The sequence below is a fragment of the Peromyscus eremicus genome, chromosome 17, assembly GCF_949786415.1.
Source record: "Peromyscus eremicus chromosome 17, PerEre_H2_v1, whole genome shotgun sequence".
NCBI lineage: Eukaryota > Metazoa > Chordata > Mammalia > Rodentia > Cricetidae > Peromyscus > Peromyscus eremicus.
This window is the reverse complement of record NC_081433.1, coordinates 6,341,275-6,357,515: the sequence shown is the minus strand read 5'-3', so window position 1 is coordinate 6,357,515 and position 16,241 is coordinate 6,341,275. Positions and strand designations below refer to the sequence as shown.

The following is a 16,241-nucleotide window of genomic DNA, read 5'->3' as shown; positions in this document are numbered from 1 at the left end:
CTTTCTAGGCATTTGTGCCTCTTGAAGGTATGTTGGCTCCAGCCAGAGGCAGGGTGGTCCTGGTGACACTTCTGGTCTGTGCTTCCTGCCCGTGGCCGGTGTCCTTGCTCTTCAAGCCTCCATAGCCTGCAATCCCTTGTCCTCCTGGGCCTCACAATCAGCTCCAGGCAGAATGTGCAGGGCACACCAGCGCACAAAAGTCCCTTGATGCTTGTCTTAGATGTTTGTGGGCCTAGGCTCCCCCTCAGGTCACCGACATGTCTGCACCTGGAACTCACTGCCTTGCCCCTAGAGGAAGTCCTGGAAGCATGTTTGTCCCCGGGTGAGGACCGGAGGCTTACAGATTGCAAAGGGCCTCTGCGGCCACTGTGTGTTGGTACCTAGAATGAGCCTGATGTGGTCCCAAGTCAAACACTCCTCTGCATCCTGCTCTCCTTAGCCTGAAGGGGATGTGGTGTGCCTGGGGAATGCAATGGATCTGCAGGGCGTAGGCTGCACTCTGGTGGCTGGAGTTGTTTCTGTCTCATGAATGTCAAGTGTTTCTCCAGTCCTACAGGGGGCTCCCCTGGCCCAGGACAGTTCAGCAACCCTTATTTCTCGATTCATGTCTGTTTCTTTCTGAGGGGAGTCACAGAGGCCTGGAAGTCTATGTGGGTGACTGCATTTGTTGACCCTCCTGGTAGAGCTCCTCCTGGAAGAAGGGAAGCATTAAAGCCCTAGAGATGCTCAGGGACCTTCCCAAGTGTAGAATGAGGATTAAGCCACCACAAGGCAAAAGGATGACCATGTCCCACCACAGAGTGTGTCCGAGTCTGTCCCTCAGGGGAAAAATGGCTCTGTAGGAATTACTGCAATGCTAGGGCTAGTTAATGCCACCATGGTACCCAAATCTACCAAGCTGCCTCCACCCCATCTATCCCTTGTTCTTGGACTTTGGCCATGCAAGGGACACAGAGCATTTCTGTTCAATCCTGCATCTGGCAGAATTTTATCTGCAGGAGGTGTTGGGGCAGGGTGTCAGGTATCAGAGTATGTTTGGAGCCAGGGAGGACAAGTGATCTATGTCCCTGTGTGGCTTCCCTTGCAGTCCATCCTCCCAAAGGACACCGTGTTAGCTACTTTCCTATTGCTATAATAAAACACCATCACCCAGGCAACTTAGAAAAGAGAGCATTTGGCTTACTGTTTCAGAGGGTCAGAGTCCATGAGGGTGGTGTGAAGGAACAGCCAAGCGCTCACATCTTGATCCACGACCACAGAGAGAAAGGACCAAGAATCCCATGAGTCTTTTGAAACCTTGAAGCCTGTTCCCAGTGGCATTTCTCCTCCAACAAGGCCACATTCTAGGTTGATCCCAGAGCCATCAGTGGTTGAGCTACGTTCCGGGGAGTGTGCCTTTCAAATGCTGAAAGTGGAGCTGGAGGCCATATGGGGACTAGTGAATGACCTTGGAAATGTACTTGAGAGGTGCCCAGCCTCCTCACTCTGACATGTGAGTGATTCTTAAAATATTTCTTGAGAAATGAGTGATGCAGTACAGACAGGATCAAATCTGCCCAAACACAGAAAACAGCAGCATGTTCCCACTGAGACATGCGCATGCCAAGGCAGGTGGATCTCTGGAGTTTGCTGGCCGGCCAGCCTAATTGGCAAAATTCCAGACCAGTGAGAGATCCTGTGTGAAAAAAGAAGGGTGGGTGGCACCTGAGGAATGATCCCTAGGGTGTACTCTGGCCGGCCTTTATACACCAGCACCTACCCCCCCCCCTCTCTCTCTCTCACACACACACACACACACACACACACACACACACACACACACACAAGCGTGCACGCTTATAAAGTGGTCAGTCAAATACTTAGAATATCTTTATTTGTGGCATTACACAGGAAAGGCATAGAACGGCTTGCTGCAGGAACGAGGTGGGGGGTGTTTAAGGTGACACAGGTTGGGGGGGCACCACTGTGAACGGCTTGCTAAGTGTACCTTCCTGCAGATGCTGGTGAAGGCTGGCGAGACCTCTCCCTCCCTGTCGGTCTGGCTGGAGCCAGAGCCACGTGTGCCACTGTCACGGTCTTAAAAGGGCAGATGCCATCATGTGGGGACTTGGGAGGTAGCAGCTATGGATTTGGTAGCAAATAGTACTGCCATCCCCTCCGCCAAGGAAACAGGTGGCAGTGATCCTCAGCCATCATTGGCCGGCCCCCTTTGCTGTCCTGCAGAATCTGCCTCATTCTAGGGAAAGGCTGAAGGAAGAGGAGCCACCTGCACACAGTGGAAGCCCAGAGACACACAGACAGTTGTTGTTGGCTACCCCTGGTGGCACGATGCCCATGTCCTACATGGTGAGGGGGTCCATGGGCTGCTCCCATGTTGGCAGGGCTGAGACCCACAGGTGGTAGAGCCTGGAGGAACCAGTGCCCACTTGCTGCCAGGCAGTTGGTGTGAGTGCTGGTGCAGAGCTGTTTTGGTAGTTTTTCTTTGGAAAGAAAATACTAAGATCAACTTTGGGGTCAGCATCTGAGGTAATAAGTTAAGAGTAAGCACCAAGCTGGGTGTGGTGGCACATGCCCGTAATCCCAGCACTTGGGAAGCTGAGGCAGTAGGTTTGCCACGAGTTGGAGGCCAGCCTGGGTTACATAGTTCCAGGCTAGGCAGGGATGAAAAGTGAGACACTGTCTCAAACACAAAAAAAACAAATACGGAAGAATGAGCACCAAAGAGGCCTTCCCACGCAGCTGCCGGCGGCGGCGGGCAGGGTGGACGGCTTACAGGTTCTTCATGCACACTTGGCAGCGGCTAATATGGGTGCGGATGAGGCCGGCCTTGAGCGTGTCGGCCGACGGCGTGCCCTGGAAGTTCTGCTCGGGGATTGTGGTCAGCCAGAAGCTGTACTTGTTAGCGAAGTAGTGGCAGGTCCCGCGGCCTCCGTTACACTCAATGAAAGGCGTCGCGCGGAAGTCCTCCAGACAGCTCCCCGGGGACACCAGTGACTGGCCGCCGCCTTCGTCCCCAGCTGCGGTGTGCTGTGCAGAGAGCAGGAGATGGAGTGTGTTAGGGGCCACGTGCTGGAAACACTTCTGCTGAGTGTTATTTACACACTTAAAGGCAGAAACTCCTTATGTTGCCCTAGTCCTGGAATCAAATGATTGCTCCTCCCTTAGTGTCCCAAGTAGCTCAGATGGGGAGCACACACCACCACTCCTCGTTTTCACAGGCTCTCATGTAGCCCAGGCTGTCCCTGAGCCCTCTGCATGGCAGAGGGTGACTTGAGTTCTTGCTCGTCCTGCCTCCACTCCTGAGTGTGAGGCTTACAGGTAGCGGCTCCTGGGCCCAGCTTATTCGGTGCTGGAGATAAAACTGAGGACTTGGTGCATGCCAGTCAAGTGCTCTACCAACCAAGCCACCTCCCATGGTGGTTCATTAAGTCAATAACAGGAATCCCTGTCAACACAGACCCTGGGGACAGTGCTCTGCCGTCAGGGTGCCCGGCGATGCTGGGGGACTGGGCCTCACACACACAGTCGTCGCCCTGATGCTGGAGGAGGGTGCTGCAGGTGCAGACATGGCATGAACCACAGCACCCATGGCTGATTGTTTAGTGAAAGCTGCAACCAGGAAATAGATACAATCTGCAGATATGGCTGACTACATTTTGGTTAAACAAAATGTAAAAGGCAATAAATCATCCATTCAAAATGCCCAAGTAGATGGGAAAAAAAACAAAAACCTCTAATAGTCAGGGATTGGAGCTCATGTTTGTAAGCTAAAGCAGGAGGATTATTAAGAATTCAAGGATAGGGCTGGAGAGATGGCTCAGAGGTTAAGAGCACTGGCTGCTCTTCCAGAGGGTCCTGAGTTCAATTCCCAGCAACCACATAGTAGCTCCCAACCATCTGTAATGAGATCTGGTGCCCTCTTCTGGTCCGCAGTCATACATGTTATATACATAATAAATAGATAAATCTTTATAAAAAAAAAAAAAAGAATTCAAGGATAGGTTGTCCTACAGTGGGACTCTTTTGGAAGAGCCAAACTAAAACCAAACTAAAAATTAACATGTGAGTGAACACCACAGGACTAGCCAAGGTGGGGCTCTGAATGCAAGAGCGTCCCACAGGGTTGGTGGAGGCATGAGACCAAACAGTCAGTGTGTGCTGTGTAGGGTGTCCTGCGTTCCAGAAAGACTCGGAACAAGGGTCTCAGCACTTTGATAGAATTCTTCTGTTAACTCTGCAAATCAGGGTGCTAAGACAGACAAACGGCATTGTGTGCAAATGCCTGGTGGCAAATTAATCCTCACCCTGGGCAAAGAAAGTCCCTTCCTTACCCGGCACATGGCTCAGTTAGCCCACATCAAGCTGAATTATGGTCCTCAACTCCTGTTCCAGGTGCTCTTGTATGACTCACAACTTGAGCAATTGCCCCATATAATGTGTGTGTGCGCGTGTGTGTGCATGTGCGTGCATGTGTGTGTGTGCTTATATGGAGGTCACAGGTTTAAATTGGGTGTTTTTTGATTGGTTCCCACTGTATTTTTTGAGAAGGAGGTGTCTCATTGAATCTGGCACCTTTTGGCTAGTCTGGCTGGCAAGAGAGTGCCTAGGATCCTACTGTCTGTCTCCCAGCACTGAGGTTACAGGCATGCTCCACCTGACTGGCATTTACATGGGTGCTGAGGATCCAAACTTTACCCCCTGAGCTCAAATCTGCAGCCCTGATTTATTCTTCCAAATGCATGCGTCTCTCCTGCGTCCCAGCTAGGGTGGAGATGGGGAAAGTTCCACCTGGTTCCATGCTCAGAGAACGGAAAAGCACCACGTACCATGAGGAAGGAATATCCGATCCACAAGCTCCGCCACCCGGCTGGGCAGTGGGGTATGGAGACATCTTGGCTGTGGACGGCAATGGCCACAGCTGGGGCCTCACACACAGAGCAGCGGCTGATGTAGGGCTTGATTTCCTCCTCGGCCACGGGCATCATGGGCAGTGGGGCAGTGGTAGAGAGCCAATAGGACTTGTCATTGCGGCTAGCGTAGTAGCAGACGTCACCCGGATTGCAGTACAGAAAAGGCATAGTGCTGAAGCGAGCCAGACAGGAGCCCGCCAGCCCTGCGTGAGGAGCACACGAGAATGTCTATAGTCCTGCCTCCACCTCTCTGCCGCCACTAGACACAAAACCAGCCTTGGACTCTGGCCAAGGCTCTCTCCAGCTCAGGGCAGGTGTTACTTTTCACACTGCAAAGCTTTCAGGCAGACAGGGTCCACCCTCAGCGAATCAGCAGGGTTTGAGCCCTGCCCTTACGCCCCGTTCCTACTGCTAGTTTGGGTCGTATCTTGTTTGTCTTTCTCTATTGCGTTGTAAAGCTTACTGTGGGGATGGGACCACAAACAGGAATGTCCACATTGCTAGAGTCCAGCTGGTGGCCCTGGTGTCACCAACACTGACACACAGAACACTCCAGCCCTCCATGTGCACTTTGGCCCCTCCGAGGGATGGCAGGCAGACACACCCACTCACTTTGATCTTGTGTGTTTTGTATTTCTTAAATTTGCGCCGTTAAAGGCACACACGTGCGCTATGCCTCTTTTTTTGTGAGCATCTGAGTGGAAGGATTGATTTAAGTCCATCCCCTCACATCTCTGGTCTGTCTCCAACTTATTGAAGCAGCTGGAGCCTCCAGTGGGGAGGGCGGTGCTTGGCTAGAGCTACTTGTGAGGTATGGACGCTACGTCGAATTAAAAGGCCCTGTGTGAGGGTCCTGAGCTGAGGGTGTGGTAAGGACTTCAGTCTCCATGGCCATCTCGGCCTCAGCTACGCCTGGAGAAGGTGGTGGGCCGTGTGGCTGGGAGAAACTCATCTCAGGGGCTCACAAACTCACAGGGACCACCATCAAGCCTGGAAGAGCTGGGGCGTGACGGCAGCACCTACCTAAGTCCTGGTTGTGGGCTTTCTCCTGGCCCTCGAAGTACAGCAGGCTGTACCCACTCCAGAGCTTGTTCATGCCCACAGGACACATGGCTCCTGGTCCGTCTGGCTGTGTTTCACCAGGAGGTAGCCGATGCTGACACTTCGGCCTGGCATCCCTGGAAGGCCTGGGCTCCCTGGACGGCCCGGCTCCCCTAGGACCCGAGAGAAAGTGGCCACTGTTCAATGCCTGTGGGCCTTCAGGGCACCAGGGCAGAGGGCAGTATCCCAGTTCATTTACAGGATACCTGCTTCTCTTCCTCCCCAAAGCTTGGGGGTTTATTTAGGCTTTCTAGACCAAAAGCCCCAGGAAAGATAAACCCACATCAGCTCGGGAAGTGAACAGGAGAATAATGATGGCCCCAGACATGAACAGAAAAGACAGTGGCTACAGGCACACTCCTCCAGGGAGACCGGGTGCACAGCAGAACTGGAGCGCCTTGGGCTGAGAGGCCTCAGGGGACCGTCAGTGCCCGCTGTCACCACCCCTGCAAACAGGGCCTCTCCCTCCCAGGATAACCACTTCTCAGAGCAGCAGCTCAGGGCAAGTGAGGGTGTTCATTCAGGGTAGAACACTCTTCGGGAAGAGGACGCCCGCCTGCTGTAACTGCTGTTGAGGGCCCTGGTTCTGCCCAGGAGACCGAGCACATCTTGTCTGGCAGTCAGCAGACACGGGCCCTGTCACCCACCAGTCTCCCTGAGGCACATCCTCTATGCCTGCTTTCTTAGGACTCCCTTTCCATCGCAGCTTCCTGCCTAGGACTAACTCCGACGTGCCCCTGCTGCAGGACATATGTCTCCGTTGCCGCCCACACCTGCCACCACAGGGCACTCCTTGGTGGCTCACTGTCTTTTGACTGACATTGGTGACATCCCTTGGATTTTGTTTTAGCTTAGTGCCACTGCCACTTAGACCAAGCTTGGGTTGATTTAAACAAATCTTTTTTTTTTGGGGGGGTTGGTGGGAGGGAGGAACATAAAAACTGCTGTTACTTCTGGCCCGTATACCAATACTTCTAAGAAATAATGCAGGTCCTTGCAGCACCCAGGACATGCTTGGGTTGTGACTACTGCTGGGTTGGAAGCTTTGTCCCAGCTCCGCAAGGCACCTGTCTGTTCCTCACCTGTAGACTGGTGAAGGTGTCCCCACCCTCAGCAGAACTTCTGTCCCATCAGCCACCCAATCACGTACCTTCCTGGCCGACTGGGCCCTGCTGTCCCATGGGCCCTTGGTCTCCCCGGAACCCCGGAACAGCAGACACACCTCCTCTGCCCTGGGGCCCAGCCTTGCCTGGAGCCCCACGGAAACCTGTGAGACATCAAGTAAGTGAGTGTTACTGTGCTCAGCAATGTGTGTCAAGCCCAAGAGGACAGAGGTGGGTACAGAGCAAGGGATGGGGACCTTTCTCGGCATGGGGTGGGGGACACGGGCCCTGCCCAGAGCCCTACCTGGATCTCCTGGAGGGCCCTGAGGCCCCATCTCTCCCTGTGCACCGGGAAGGCCTCTCCTGCCCTGCGGACCCATGGTCCCAGGCTGGGTGGCAATCTCTGGGGGATGCCTGGAATGCCCTGGAGATTCCCATGGAGCCAGGAGCGCCTGCAGGGTAAAGAGCAAGCCATGAGTGCCGGGAACAGGGGACCCCCTGGTGTTTCCACTTTGACCTCACCCACTTCTTCTCACTGAAGCCCACCCTGAAGGCACACAGCGTCACATCTGAAGGGTCCCCTCACACTGACCACTCAACGCTCACCTTCCACCAAGGCCCTGGGAGCACTGGCAGCCTGCCTAGTTTTTGTCTCCACCCTTTAGAGAATGGGGCACATTCCAGTGAGGGACAGGTCGGAGCTGTCACCCCACAGGCTCCGCAGGCACCACTCACCTGGGAATCCTTGGTCTCCTTTGGGTCCTTTGGGGCCTCTGTCACCCACGTTCCCAGAGGGCCCAGTGTTACCCATGAATCCTTGCTCACCCCTAGGCCCTGCAATGAAGACAGGCCGGTCAGGACCAATGCACGGAACAGGGTCTGCAGCCCCCTGCCCGCAGCACTGGTCCCTTCATACGGACACCGTTACCTTTCTCCCCTGGAAGACCAACTACACCAGGCTGGCCCTGGGGCCCTGGGTCTCCAACCCATCCTTTCTCTCCCGGCAATCCTGGAGCTCCGGAACTCCCCTCATCTCCTTTGATTCCAGGGAGTGCATCTGACCCAGGTGGTCCTGGAGGGCCTCGGTAGCCTGAGGGCAGAAGTCACAGTGTGGAAAGGTTACAGATGGGTCAGGGAGCCCCGTCATGGACAAGCTGCTTGCTATGGGGAGTCTGGCATTATACCTAGTCACTGCCCTGGAAGCCAGCTTCTGGAGAGCTGGCAACAGCAACAGTATCTCTTTAAAAACAGGACAAAACAAATAAACAAAACCCCAAATACCAAGACAAACCAAAACAAAAAACAGTGACAAAACATGTAACATAAAAGTTACCGTTTTAAAGTTTTAAAGGGAACATCCTAGGCTTTCCCACATCACACTCCAACCCCAGAGGCCTCACCCTCCTTGATGGGCTCTGTCCTCACTAAACCACACCCTCCTTGACCCAGGAAACCATCTCCTCTCTGCCTTGTGGGTTTGACAGGTCCAGGAGCCTTCTGTACATGGAGCCATGTGCTGTTTATCCTTTGTGACTGGGAAACATCACTCAGCATTCCACCCTCATCCCCGTCAGTTGTGCATGTCAGAAATTCCTTTTAGAGGTTAGTATCGTACCGTAATGCATAAACTGCATTTTGCTTATCTTTTATCAATGGTCACTTGGGCAGCCTCTGTCTCCTGTCTTTTTAAATAATGTCTACAGGAACACTGATGTTCAAATAATTGTTAGTTGGTAGCTTCACGCCATCACCTCTCCCCCCTATTTTTCTTTCTTTCTTTTTTTTTTTTCTTTTTTTTTTTTTTTTTCTAGACAGGGTTTCTCTGTGTGGTTTTGGTGCCTGTCCTGGATCTTACTCTGTAGACCAGGCTGGCTTCGAACTCACAGAGATCCACCTGGCTCTGCCTCCCAAGTGCTGGGATTAAAGGCATGCACCACCACTGCCCGGCTTATTTTTCATATATGGTCTCATTATGTATTTTTCCTTTTTTTTTTTTTTTTTTTTTTGAGACAGGGTTTCTCTGTGTAGCTTTGCGCCTTTCCTGGAACTCACTTGGTAGCCCAGGCTGGCCTCGAACTCACAGAGATCCGCCTGGCTCTGCCTCCCGAGTGCTGGGATTAAAGGCGTGCGCCACCACCGCCCAGCTAATTATGTATTTTTCAAGCTGGCCTGAAGTTGCTTACGTCCCAGATGTTCTTGCCTCCTCCAAGTGCTGGGATTACCAGCATGTGCTACCACACCCAGCTCTGCCTCTTTTTAATACTTAGCTGGTTCATGGTAGATGTGGTTGGTGAGTGCGAATTAAAGACTCAAACACTGAATGGTGAGAAAGAAGCAAACTTGGAGCAGTTCTGATGCCACACAGGCAGGAACGGGCTCATCCTGTCATGGGGTGTCATGGGGATGGTGTGGTGTGCGTGACGGTTGGTGGTGGCACCCATTCCTTCGCCTGTCCGTACAGTGTGTGGGATAAAACTCCTCCCCTGGACACGTCAGCCATTACAGCCGCTGCCTACCTTCTAAGCCAAATATTCCTGGTGCCCCTACATCACCAGGTGGCCCGGATATGTTGGATGGCGGAGAGATGCCAGGGAAACCCTGAAGTCCTGGGCTTCCGGCTGGGCCACGCTCCCCTGAGGAGGAAAACAAGTCAGTTTAGTCCCATCTGCCCATTTTCAAGGATCCCACTCTCCTCTCATGCTGTTCTCTCTAGAGGAAGTGTCACAGAGGCTGAGATGGGTGTCCTTAGGACAAGGGACATTTCAGGGGAGGAAGAGGCATGTGCTCAGGAGGCTGGCCTGTCCCACCAGCTCCTGTCAGCCACCAGTCACCATGAATCCCGAGAACCCACTAGAAAGCGTGAGCCTAGACACTGCCTCGAGAGAATGGCTGTTAGAGCCCATGAGGATGGGAGGCTGGAGTGCATGACCACAGCCAGTCCCCCATTCAGGGACTCAGGCAAGGAAGAAGGGAGAGCTTGTCCTTTATCAACTGAGTGGGGCTGGAAAATGAGCCAGCATTGGGGTAAAATAGGCTAGACCACAGAGTACCGTAATAGAGATGAGCTAAGAGTTTGTGCCCATGGATTCTCCTCCGAGGACCTTGGACATGCTGTGGGGTCTGCTCATGGAGACAGCTACTTACCTGGGGTTCCCCGCTCCCCTTTCTGCCCTGCAGCTCCCACAGGGCCTGGAAGTATGTTGGCTTCTCCTCGGTCACCCCTGTCTCCAGTGGGGCCTGGGAACCCTGGGTCTCCATGGACGTCAGCACCTGCGGTAGAATTCCAAGAGCAGCGGTTAGCGCCAACTCCATCCACTCGGGGGAGGTGGCCTGTCTTGTGTGGTATGACAGTCCTCAGAGTGTCAAGTAGAGAAACAGGCAGTCACCACCATGTCCTCTAGCTCTGGTCTCAGCATCATGGAATCTGAGACTCAGAAGGGATGTCACAGAGAACACAGTAGAACCTTCTCTCTAAGGACAGAAGACCTTGGCCTTCAGAGAGTCTGAGATCACGGCAGTAGCTGGCCGTGCTTGGGGACCCCACCCCAGGTCTCCTGGTTCTGGCGGCTCTTCTCATGCTCTGCCTTGACTGGGTTTTGAAAATTTGCCCTTATTTAAAATATTTCCTGTTCACATGTCAGGTGCTCAAAGCAAACTGAACAATACACAGTAATTGCCACGGCCTCACCACGGCCGCCACGGCCTCACCACGGCCGCCACGGCCTCACCACAGCCGCCACAGCCTCACTATGGCTGCTACAGCTTCACCAGGATTACTTGTCATTTGCAAATGATACTGGACCCCAACTGTTAATGGGAACATGAGTGCATGTATTTCCTGCAGGTAGACGAATATTTACTCATGCAAACATCTATAAAGTTTGATCAAGTAGCACTTATAGGATGATTTTTCCCCCTCTTGTTTAAATATATTTTTAAAAATTTCCCGCCAGGTGGTGATGGCGCACAGCTTTAATCCCAGCACTTGGGAGGCAGAGGCAGGTGGATCTCTGTGAGTTCGAATCCAGCCTGGTTTACAAAGTGAGTCCAGGACAGCCAGGGCTATTACAAAGAAACCCTGTCTCAAAAGACCAAAAACCAAAACAACAAAATTCCCCACTGGACAGGGATGATTTTTATAAAATCACTGTAGATACCTGGGGATCCGGGGAAGCCTTTGGTGCCTGGCAGGCCGTGCAATCCGCTGATCCCTCGGATTCCTGGAAAACCTGTGGGGAATTGGCTTGTCATTAGTCATGCCACGTAGGACACCGGGAGGCTCTGGCTGGGAGCGGTCCCCGGACAGTTCTAACACGCGTCCCTTTGTGCCTGTGAGCGGCATGGACCTTCATCTGACAAGCAAACTGTCACTCACGTGACCCACGGGCCAACGTGTAAACATTTTCCAGACACTTTAGGACGTTTAGAGCTGGAAGGGGACAGAGAGGCACTATTTCTGGGATGCCTGTCATGGCATATGCCTGATTTATAAAAGCTGTCCTTGGGCCAGTGGGATGGCTCAGGGGGTAAGGGTGCTTGCTTCCATGACCGACAACCCAGCCCAGTCTCTCCATGGAAGGAGAGAACTCACCTCCCCTACATGCACCCTGGCACACCCGGCTCCCAGTCAGTTGTGTGTATACACACAATGTAATTAAAAAAATACCCACGAAGCTTTGCTTGGAGCAGAGCCCCTGGTGTTAATTCCATTCTCTCGATTTCTAAGTTTAAGCATTTCTAAAGACACAGAGCACAGATGGCCTCGGGGTTGAGTGTGGTCATGGAAGCCCAGGGTTTAGTGTCAGGGTCTTATAACCTTTTACATGGCCCCATGGCAGCCAGCAACAGGACATGAGGACACTTGTGTATGTCCTTCTGACCTGCTTATATCCTCTGTAGAGTGATTAAAGAAAGGCCAGAGACCCCCCTGGAAGCTTCAGGTCACTTTTCTGTGAGCATATCCACTCCTTGCTGAGGAGTGTGTCTGACTTATGGCCAGTGGATTCCACAGCTGCAAACCTGTACTGAGAGTGTCCTGTGACCACAGTCAGCCCCTGACGTATCTATCCCTGTATACCCATGGGGCCCACAATGTTAGCAGCCTACAGAGAGATTCCTATCCTTGCAATCTGGCAACTTGGCCCCGAGTGCTGGTGGTCACTTGTCTGTCTTCCTGGAAGGAGATTCCCTTACCTGGTAACCCTGGCACTCCTGGCCAGCCGTAATCCCCCTTGTCACCGGGTACTCCGCTCCGTCCCGGCTCTCCCTGTGGCCCTTGCAGCCCTGTGAGCCCTGGAAAACCTGTTGGGAAATGTGCAGGTAAGTCTGAACATGTGGAGACCTTGCAGGTGCAGCAGGCCTCTAGGGAAGCTCCCAGGAGGTCCTAACTGGCCCTGAGCATTCCCCATGACTAAGTGCTCCCATAGCCCACATGGCGCCGCTATGTATTGCTGTGGAGGATGAAATGGCAAAGGTGGCTGGCCACTTGCTGCGGGTGCCAGGGGGCCACAGCCCTGGCCAGGCTGTGGCTACAGTCTCACCTGTCTGTCCTTTGAGTCCGGGAGAGCCCTGGCCTCCAGGTACGCCTGTTATCCCGGGAAATCCAACTTCACCTTGGGCTCCTTTCTCTCCAAAGAATCCCTTGAGACCTGGAACCAGAGATTTGCTGTGTGGAGTGAGCATGCTTTCTAGGAATGACACATGCTGGCATGTGGCTGCATCTGCTGCTCCCAGACATGGGGGCTGCTTCTGGCTGCAGTCACTTCCAGGAGACGATGGCGGGGGAGCTCTTGGGTTTGTCCCCCAGTTCAGTAAGTGATTCAGACTCGTTCATGCAGTGGCTTGGAAGACCTCAGTCATTCACTGTCGTCTCTTATGGCAACACTCAGCCAGGCCCAGAGACAATGCTCTGGGCTGTCAGTGATTGAAGAAACAAAATAACTTGTGTACCTGGAATTCCGGTGACTCCCCGTTCCCCCTTCAGGCCCGGGCTTCCTGGTAAGTTCACGGTATCCCCGATATCACCTGTGACACGCAGAGAAGATGATGAGATCTAGGGAATTAGCTTCGGGCCTTCTACTCTGCAGTCTGGCTCCAAATGCCCAGCAGCACCCCCAGGCCCGATGGCACCTCACACCAGCAGGAGCTAAGCTCTGGCCCCCCTTCTTCGACTGCCCCAGTGACACTTACCAAAGTCCCCAGTGGGGCCAGTCTCGCCAAAAAACCCTGCTCTTCCTGGAGCACCCTTTTCACCCTAAGACAAAATCGAGCAGAAACAATATTGAAGCTTCGTGCACTGAAAACCCAGGACAGGGCCATGGTCGCTGGGGAGCCCTCAGGCCGCCACTGACAGGCACAGGGAGCCTTGTCCTTATATTGGCCCATGGCTTATAGAACAGCCTTTGCTGCTCCCAAATCTGTGGCTCCATCCCAGAGCAGTGGAGGGGAGTGGATCGTATAGGACCGGCAGACAGAGGCACCCACTCACCCTGCTTCCTGTGAATCCTGGGAATCCGGTAATTCCAGGAGGGCCAATCACCCCCTGCTGCCCTGGCAAGCCTGGTATGCCAGGGACTCCGATGTCACCCTTGACTCCTTTGATGTAACCAGGCCTCCCCGGTAGCCCGGGGATCCCAGACAGCCCTGGGACCCCAGGCATTCCTTGGACACCTGCAGGAAGAGCAGTGAGGCCTGGTGAGGGCAGGACCCTTTTCTCCCCATGCCGGCAACTTCACTCCAGACACATCTCCCAGTGTGCAGAGCTACAAACCACAGCACGGAAAAGGGACTCGGCTCTGGTGTCAGGAACAGCCCCAAGTATAACTGGGGGAGACGCTGAGGGGTGGGGAGGCTTAGAGCACCGAGGAGTAAGCCTGGCAGAGGGCAGGGCCCCCGGGCAGGGCCCCCAGCTGTGCGGCGCCTCACCTTTCACGCCCAGGTAGCCTTTCAGGCCCATGGGCCCCTCATCTCCTTTCTCTCCTTTGATATCCTTCATCCCCGGCTGGATGAGAGGAGGCGGTCCTGGGGGGCCCATGTCCCCTCGGTTTCCTGGAAGGAAACAGAATTCTGTCATTTCCCAAGACCTCCCCACCCCGAAGGTGAGGGAATCACACACTAAACTGGTCTTGTTCTCAGAGCTCTGCTGTTGAGCAAGGGGATGGGCATCCAGGGGGACCGCAGGCCCGGGAGACGGCAGGGCACAGGGCAACTGCATTTTAACTTAATTTGAATTCTTAGCCCTTTGTTCTGTTTTGTTTGAGATAAGGTTCCACATAGTCCAGGCTGCCCTCGAGCTCACTAAACATAGATCTCCCCATGCCCTGGGATTACGAGCATGCCCAGTCCTAATTTAACTTTAAATCAGCAACTTTTGCTCTATGTCCTGAAATATCTAAGTTAGCGTGACATTTTACCTAAAAACACAGGTTTGGGTTAAAATCTTGGAAGAACTGTTTTGCTAAAAATTTGTTAAAATTGAAACTTTTAGCTAGGCGCAGTGGGATAGATCTGCCATTCCAGTCATAGGGAGACTGAGGTGGGATGTTTGAATGCAGGAGTTCAAGACCAGTCTAGGCAACATACTAAGACTCTATCTCAAGAAAACAAAATGAAATGCTAAAATGAAAAAACAAACCCAGTTCTTTGGGTAGCCCCCCATCCCATGGGATTCAGCCCTGACTTTCATGCACATTAGGCAAGCATACGACTGAGCTGTAGCCCAGCCTTGACCCATAAGATGCGTTCATTGTCATTTGGAGACAGGTCTTGCTCTGTAGCCCTGGCTGGTCCCCTATGTAGACTAGGCTGTCCTCCAACTCACACAGAGCCTGTTTCTGCCTGGTTTCCTTTCCTTGCTTTTCTTTCTTTTTTTCCATCCGTTCTTTTTAAGTGTCCTTGTTGATGTAAGATTTATACACTGTGCAACTCACTGTTTTTGTTTGTTTTTGAGACAGGGTCTCATTATACAGTTTTGGCTGTCCTGGAACTCCCTATGTAGATCAGCCTAGCCTTGAACTCACAGAGATCCGCCTACTTCTGTCTCCCAAGTGCTGGTATTAAAGGTGTGTACCGCTACACCAGGTTACAATTCACTGTTTTGTATTTTTTGTTTTTTTTGAGACAGGGTTTCTCTGCACAGCCCTGGCTGTCCTGAAACTCACTCTGTAGACCAGGCTGGCCTTGGCTTTGAACTCACAGAGATCCACCTGCCTCTGCCTCCCAAGTGCTGGGATTAAGAGCGTGCACCACTACACCAGGCTGCAACTCCTGTTTCACAGAGTGGAGTTTAACGGTTTTTAGTGTGCTCAGCTGTGCAGCCATCACCAAATCTAACCTTCGAACACTTTCCTCCGAGAGGGTTAAGCCCTGTAATCATTACCAGTCATCCTCCTGTCTCCCACTCCAGCCCTCAGAAACTGCTCATCTGCTTTTATCTACAGGCCTACTTACCCTGGACAAGTCACACACGGAACTATGGGAGCTGGAACCAGGGTTCACTGCTTGTCCGATCTTGCATGTTCTGTCCCGTGTCTATGCCACACTTTATTTATTTGGGGGTGGGTGGCTGTTTGGGTTGCTTCCATTTCTGGTTATTATCAATAAGGCTGCTCTCAACACTTGCATAAAAACTTTTGCCCAGGGGTAAGTTTTCAATTATCTTTTCCAAGGAGAATTTCTGGGTAGCACCCTTCCATCTAGAGTGCTGTCCCCTCCTTTGCCAAAGGCACACCCCCTTTTCTTTCTTGAGTCAGGGTCTCACTGTGTAGCTCTGGCTGTCCTTGAATTCAGTATGTAGACCAGGCTGGCCTCGAACTCACAGATAGAGATCCAACTGCTTCTGCCTCCTGAGTGCGAGGATTAAAGGTGTGTGCCACCACGCCTGGCTGCATGTCCCCTTTTCAGAGCACACTCCTCTCCACTCTTGGTGTACCACCTCACACTTGCTATGGGACAATTAGGATGGAGTGGGCTTTTGTGACCATCTTGTTATTTATTTATTTGTTATGTATACAGTGTTCTGCCTGCATGTGTCCCTGCTTCTGGGGATGGACCCAAGGGCCACATGCTCTGCCACCGAGCTTCAGCAGCAGCCCCTTTTCATGTTTATTTTAAAGACATTTTATTTTTG

The 16,241-nt window shown here is 52.8% G+C and overlaps 1 protein-coding gene across 1 annotated transcript in view; it reads right to left on the bottom strand.

The window, feature by feature from the left end:
• Positions 1–1,856: 1,856 nt before the first annotated feature.
• Col4a2 (collagen type IV alpha 2 chain) overlaps positions 1,857–16,241 on the bottom strand; it is a 141,478-nt gene continuing 127,093 nt past the window's right edge. The window contains 18 exon segments of the mRNA XM_059244928.1: positions 1,857–3,027; positions 4,827–5,113; positions 5,934–6,020; positions 6,023–6,124; positions 7,162–7,278; positions 7,419–7,545; positions 7,547–7,566; positions 7,850–7,948; positions 8,043–8,204; positions 9,631–9,747; positions 10,259–10,384; positions 11,272–11,343; positions 12,308–12,415; positions 12,655–12,762; positions 13,064–13,138; positions 13,304–13,367; positions 13,602–13,783; positions 14,039–14,161. Coding sequence (XP_059100911.1) covers positions 2,770–3,027; positions 4,827–5,113; positions 5,934–6,020; positions 6,023–6,124; positions 7,162–7,278; positions 7,419–7,545; positions 7,547–7,566; positions 7,850–7,948; positions 8,043–8,204; positions 9,631–9,747; positions 10,259–10,384; positions 11,272–11,343; positions 12,308–12,415; positions 12,655–12,762; positions 13,064–13,138; positions 13,304–13,367; positions 13,602–13,783; positions 14,039–14,161 — 2,234 coding nt within the window. The 3' untranslated portion in view covers positions 1,857–2,769.